Consider the following 6,393-nt stretch of genomic DNA (forward strand, 5'->3'; position numbering starts at 1 on the left):
ACAAATATGCACCAAGGGATCTCTGATCATCGTCAACCTTGAACATAGATGAAGTTATTAAAAATATAATAACGTCTAACATGCACAGAGAGTGTCCTCACTTTCTAAGGGAGCCCCCAGCTCTGTGTTTTGTTACCTTTGGGATTGCAGGCAGGTCCCTGTGCATTTCTGAATGCTCCGGCCCAGACCTGAAAAGGGGGCAGGCATATCTGCAGAACACGTCTCAGCCATGGTTATAGGAACATGTGACCCCCCTCAATGCCATGCCTGGGACACTGCCGGTCCCCAGGAAAGAGCACCATTGCCATCACACCCTTGTTACCCAGCGTGTGGTTTGGGGTGAGCAGCAGAATCCTGGCCCCGCTCCTCACTGAGGCCTAGGAATCTGCATTTAGCACAGTCCATAGACAATCCCATGCACATTAAAATTTAATAAATGAGGCTCTACAATGCTGCCAGGTTAAGATTATTAGTCGGCTAGGCATCAGGTTTTTGCTATGTCTGTCCTACCATGTGCTGTATAGGTGCTGGGGATCTAGTGCTCAACAAAACAGAACAGTCCTTATGTTCACCAAGGGTCTAGAACAGGGGTTCTCAACCTTCCTAATGACGCGGCCCTTTAATACAGTTCCTCATGTTGTGGTGACCCCCAATTTCATTGTTACAAATTGAACATAATTAAAGCATAGTGATTAATCACAAAAACAATATGTAATTATATATGTGTTTTCCAATGGTCTTAGGCGACCCCTGTGAAAGGGTCGTTCGACCCCCAAAGGGGTCGCGACCCACAGGTTGAGAACTGCTGGTCTAGACTTTAGACAGAAGACCTTGACCCTTGGCCCAGTCCCGGCCAGCATTCCATTGATGACCTTGATGCTTGTGAGGAGAGGTCATCAGCCCACTCCTGTCCTCAGAACAGCAATAAATGCAGTAACAAAGCAAAAAAAAATAAATTAAAAGAGTCCAGTTAGAACTGAACGTTCTAAACACATGGTGGTCGGCACTTCGCCGGGAAGCCTCCTCTGTCTCTCGTGCTTAGCGATCCTCATCGACAGTTCAGGACCTTCCTGAGGTTTTGTAATTTTCTGACAAAAACAAATAGGACAATCCCGCTGGGTGCAGGGCCTCCCTCACCTTCTCCACATGAAGTCCATGCACACTGCCCTGGGGAGGACAGACGGACGCGGTGGGAGGGAGAGCGGAGGCAGAGGGACCGGTGCCGGGATCCACCCTGGGATCAGCCGATGCAGCACCCCACATTTAACATCCAGGCGCCCAGTGTCTGCCTGAAAGAGCCGGAAGTTTATCTAGTTTCCAGGAACTGTATCGAGAACTTGACATATGCCCCAAGTTCCGCTACTGCAAGGGGAATTTTGACCTTGAAAGCTTAGCATGTTCCAGAGCAGACAGAGGGACCATCGCTCCTAGGCCCGTCTCTGTGGGGAACACCCACGCCTGGAGGCTCACAGCCTGGCAATCTGGTCTGCCCTGTGGGGGTGCATGTGCCCTTCCAGGAAAAGGCCAGAATTTACCACGGGATAGAACTGTGTGCCTGTCCCAACTCAGACCCCGAGTAACCACCCTCAAGCACATGAAACAGCCACCCAGCTTTTGTCTCCTTTTGAGCAACGTGGCAATAATGGCAACAGGGCTCATGGAAGGAGGCGCCTTGCCACAGAGTAGGGGCTCAGCAGTGGCATAGGGGCATCCCCTCCCCACCACCCGCCACGGTCACCTGTGCATGGGGAGTACCTGCTACCATTTCCCAGGACTCATGAGACCTGGAGAACAAATGTTTATTCTCTTTATTTTTTTAAATATATTTCTTTCATAATTTATTTCAGAGAGAAAGAGAGGGAGAGAGAAAGATAGGCACATCAATGATGAGAGAGAATCACTGATTGATCGGCTGCCTCCTGCACGCCCACACTGGGGATGGAGCCCGCAACACGGGCATGTGCCCCAACCGGGAATCGAACTGTGACCTCCTGGTTCCTAGGCCAACACTCAGCCACTGAGCCACACCAGCCAGGCTATTCTCTTTCCATGTCCGACTCAGCTCCATCACTAACAAACCTGTGGACCACGCTGAGTTGCTTAGAGGAAGCTGTGGTAGAAATGCATCTATCACTGTGGTCTCCTTTCATGAGAAATGAAGACCCACTTATCAAACCTGCAGTCTTCACAGTCCCATGGAAATCTCTCCTTTCTGTGCTGCATTTGAACTGGGGCATCATCGATAGCCTCTTTTTTAATGTGAAATTCATCATTTCACACCCCGCCACAGAGCACATCTCAGTTGAGGGCCTGCCCCCCGAGGGTGGGCACAAGAGCGATCTGCTCTCCACTGGGACACCCCACCGGCCCTGAAAGATGGTGGTTGTCTCCAGAGGCTGTCTCTCGCTGACTCACCCCCCTCCCTCCCCCAACTGGCCATGAGCCACACAGAGCAGCGATTTCCCCCTTTGGGAAAGGGCATCTGAGCGGGCAAAGGTCCTTATCCACATCTGCGCCACACCTCCCACAGAGGAAGGAAAGTGCCACTGGGCTGACAAGGCCATTTCCACACTGACCGCTGGAACACACTGCCCGCTACCCTCCGCTTCCGTGGCAACGCCTCTGGAGTGCACCCGTGTCTCAGATCCTGCCATGTACCTACAGAAACAACCAAGGACCTTATGGTGCAGACCCACATGCGGATTTCCCTTCTTAAATACCTGAGAGTGTTACTGGCCATTAAAGAGCCACACGTGGTCTATGAATCTCTGCCCAGGACGTCTATTGCTGCTCTGAACAGCAGATCATTAGCCGAGTCTCTCTGACTTCCCAGGTAAAGAAAATACATCATGTGACACATCCCAAGAGGTCATTCATGATCGGTCATGAAGAACAAAGAGAGCCTGGCAGGTGTGGCTCAGTAGTTGAGCCTTGACCTGTGAACCAGGAGGTCACAGTTTGATTCCCAGTCAGGGCACAGGCCCGGGTTGCGGGCTCGATCACCAGTAGGGGGCGTACAGGAAGCAGCCGATCAATGATTCTCTCTCATCATTGATGTTTCTCTCTCTCTCCCCCACCCTTCTTCTCTCTCTAAATATCAATTTAAAAATACATTTTTTAAAAAAGAGAGGGGGAGAAACAAAGAGGGCACGGGTCCCTGCCCTTGAGTTTTCTGTGGGCTGAAGAAGGAAGAACTGGAGAAACGTAGCTATGACTGCGCCCCTCTCTGGATGTCGGGGAGTGAGCACCCGGGCCACTCTGGGGCAGCAGGTTCCAGGCTTTTCTCCTGGGAGGCTCTCTAAGGAGGTGCGTTTCCCTCAGGCGTTCTCACAGACAAGGCTACTACCATGTAGGGTTCATACTGTTGCCTCGAGCAACAGACACTCCTGGCCTGTCAGCCCTGGTGAAGGCTGTCTTGCTTTTCATCACTCGGGTTGTGATGTTGAGATCATCAGCATGTTGTACGTAATCATATTTCCGATGCCCTGTAGGATTTTTGATGACGACGGGTTGCCACAGGCAGGCAGGTGTGGAAAGGGCAGCCGTGAACGGCGATGTTAACACACGTGTGCTCCCCCTCCTGCCTCTGCGATGCTGCCCCACTGGCCACTGGGAAACGAGAGGGACTGGAACGGGTGCCGAATATTCCAGAGCTCACCTGGCCCCGCCACACAACCACATCCACTCGCACACGTGTTCCTCCCAAGTTAGGAAAACAACAATCACACAGTGGGAAGATCATCTCTGTTCAGAAAGTTCCTCCAACACGAGATAACGTCTCATGGGCAGCCCGGTGGTGAGCCCGGCTCGGGAGGCAGCGGGCAGCTCTGGCGACAGTCCCTGCTCTAACCCTTTGGCTGTGTGTGTGCCCTGCAGTCATAAAGAAGTGGCAGAAGAGAGGCGGGCAGCCCTGGCAGCTCCTCGAACCCGTCGATGGATTCCACCCCAATGAGGTGAGCCGTCACACCATGGTTGTTGACAACTACCTGTTAGCTTATTTTTTAATATAATTATGCATTTGATACATGGGTTAGATAGAAGAGTCAATAAAAGCAAAGGGAAAGCCAGAGGAAGGGAAAGCAAGGTGGAAGTGATACCTGGCCTCTTGACTAAATGTCTACAGTTTGCACTCAAGTAACATGTGGGGAAGTTCTGAGAGATGCCTATAACCTCGCTCTGTGCTTTCCAGGGGTCAGTGCAGAGAGGGGCATAGTCTTGGCCTCCATAACATAACATAGGTCAGGTACACACACAAATCCCAAAGATTCCCGAAAGCGAGACCTGTGAGAAAGCTCTTCTGTGGATCCTTCTAGAAAGAACACTGTGAGAGGAAGCAGGGGGAGCAGGAAGGCAGGACTCAGTCCCTTCCTGCCCCACCCCGTCTATCATCCTGGCTTAACCCAGGAATCTGTGTGTTTATCTGTCACTCATCTGGACTGACTCATGATGCTTCTTTATTTAAAAACTAGAGGCCCGGTGCATGAATTTCAATTTGCATATTAGCCTTTTATTATATAGGATAAGGATAAAAGAAGTAGTAGGGAAGTCGCTCTGCCACTTTCAAAATTTTGAAAGCTCAGGGTCCTCCACCACACTAGTCTCTCTGACTCAGCCTAGGTGAGGATGGGGTGGCAGTGACCAGGGTCCAACGTGAGAAGCGCTTTCGGTGTCCTCTCCTGTGGCCGTGGCCTTGATGGTCAGCCAGGCCACAGCGAGGGCTGGCTGTCCCTCCCATGACTCACGCCTCCATCTTGGAGGCATCGGGCCTGACCAAAACCTCCTCTCAGACAAGGGGTGTCGGGTCGCCCTCTGTCCACCGCTCCTGTGAGAAGGCCAAGGAGGAGCCTCCACAGTGGACCAAGGACCACCCTGTGGCCTGGCACCAGGAGGGTTTCTGAGCAGCAGCAGCAGGCAGACAGGGGTGGCGATGCCCCCAGACGCGCCCGTGTGGCACAGGTGCCTGCAGACACACCAGTGACCGTCAGATGCGGACACACCCGACCAAGGGCCACGCGGGCTGGAAATGTCAGTCACGTCTGACACAGGCAGCACCGCCCAGTGCAGCCACCTGGGCCCTATAGCCGGGCCCCGCAAGCGTCCACTACCAAGGAAGAGACCCAAAGGGCCTCGCTCAGCTGACCAGAAGGTCCCACTGAGCCAGAACCCCTCCGTTCCGCACGTCCTGGGGCCAAAGTTCATCCCGTGCCGTGTGCGGCCGGGTTAGGGAGCCGGCGGCCATGAGCCCCTCCTGCGCAGCCGTCTCCCCGCCAGGGGCTGTCTCCCTCCGGCCCGGGGGACAGGTGGAGGGAGCGGTGGCCAACGTCTCCGCGGAGGAGTAAGCCAGCTCGCACCCACCTGATGGAATGCAGCGCACTGAATAAACAGCGACACCGATCAACCTTTCGTCACAGAAACGTGCTTGTGATGCGAGCAAAGCACACAGCAGCAGGTGAGCGGCCTGGGGATGTCGCTCAACTCTGCGCATTTGTCCACACCCATGGCACTGCTTGCCAGGGAGCCCGTTTACTGCGTGTAAATTACACCTCAAACGGAGATCATACAATCGTCTTCACAGAGGGATCCCGTGTGTGTGTGTGTGTATGTACACATCAGAAAGACTCCACGCCCGATGGCAATAGTGTCTGAATCTATTGTGATTGCAGATGACTTTTATTTCTCTCTTCTTGCTTCAGTGTTTTAAATTTCCCTCAGGTGACTAGGTATTGCTTCACTATTGTCAAGTCTGAATAAGGAAGCCCAAACGCTACTGGCGCTGGAGGAACGGCTCATTGGAATAAGGAGAGGAAGGAGGCAGCCCTCCCCACGCCCTGTGCCCGCATCATGGGAGCTACAGGCGGAGGCTGGCACTAAGACCCCCCAGGAGGTGCTCAGAGTGGTTCTGAAGTGAAGGACTGAGTATCGTGGGTCTTCTTAGCACAGACCGCTAGTCTGGTCATAACAGTGCCACTCTCGTTGGAGACGCATGTAACAGCAGTGCACACGCATGAAGATTTTCATCTCCACGAGAGGGACCGCCCACTAATTGCTTTCAGACCAAGCAGCGACCACATGCCCAAATCTGGGCCCCGTCACTTTAACGTCTCCTGCTCCTCAGCCCGTCTCCCCCCTGGTAATGCAGACGGGGAAGTAGATGATCCCGGAGGCGTGGCGCCACGTAACCGTTAGGAAGACAGCTGACGCGCATCAGGTCGACAGGCAATAAAGAAAAGAACAGGCAGTGACCTCCGGCAGACCTGGGGGCGGCCTCTGTGCTGAGAAACTGCAGGAAAACAGCCACCGGCCAGTCCTCCGTCTCCAAAGACACTGATGCTCCATTGAGCTGATCCCCTTCCCGGAACGCTGCCGGCTACACAGTCAGCGCGTGTGTGTGTG

At 53.4% G+C, this 6,393-nt stretch overlaps 1 protein-coding gene across 1 annotated transcript in view; it reads left to right on the forward strand.

Moving 5' to 3' along the window:
• Nucleotides 1–6,393, forward strand: part of AOAH (acyloxyacyl hydrolase) — a 112,999-nt gene that overhangs the window by 103,827 nt on the left and 2,779 nt on the right. The window contains exon 20 of the mRNA XM_006757197.2: nucleotides 3,877–3,953. Coding sequence (XP_006757260.1) covers nucleotides 3,877–3,953 — 77 coding nt within the window. The remainder of the gene's footprint in view (nucleotides 1–3,876; nucleotides 3,954–6,393) is intronic.

Source organism: Myotis davidii, unplaced genomic scaffold (assembly GCF_000327345.1).
Source record: "Myotis davidii unplaced genomic scaffold, ASM32734v1 scaffold573, whole genome shotgun sequence".
Taxonomy (NCBI): Eukaryota; Metazoa; Chordata; class Mammalia; order Chiroptera; family Vespertilionidae; genus Myotis; species Myotis davidii.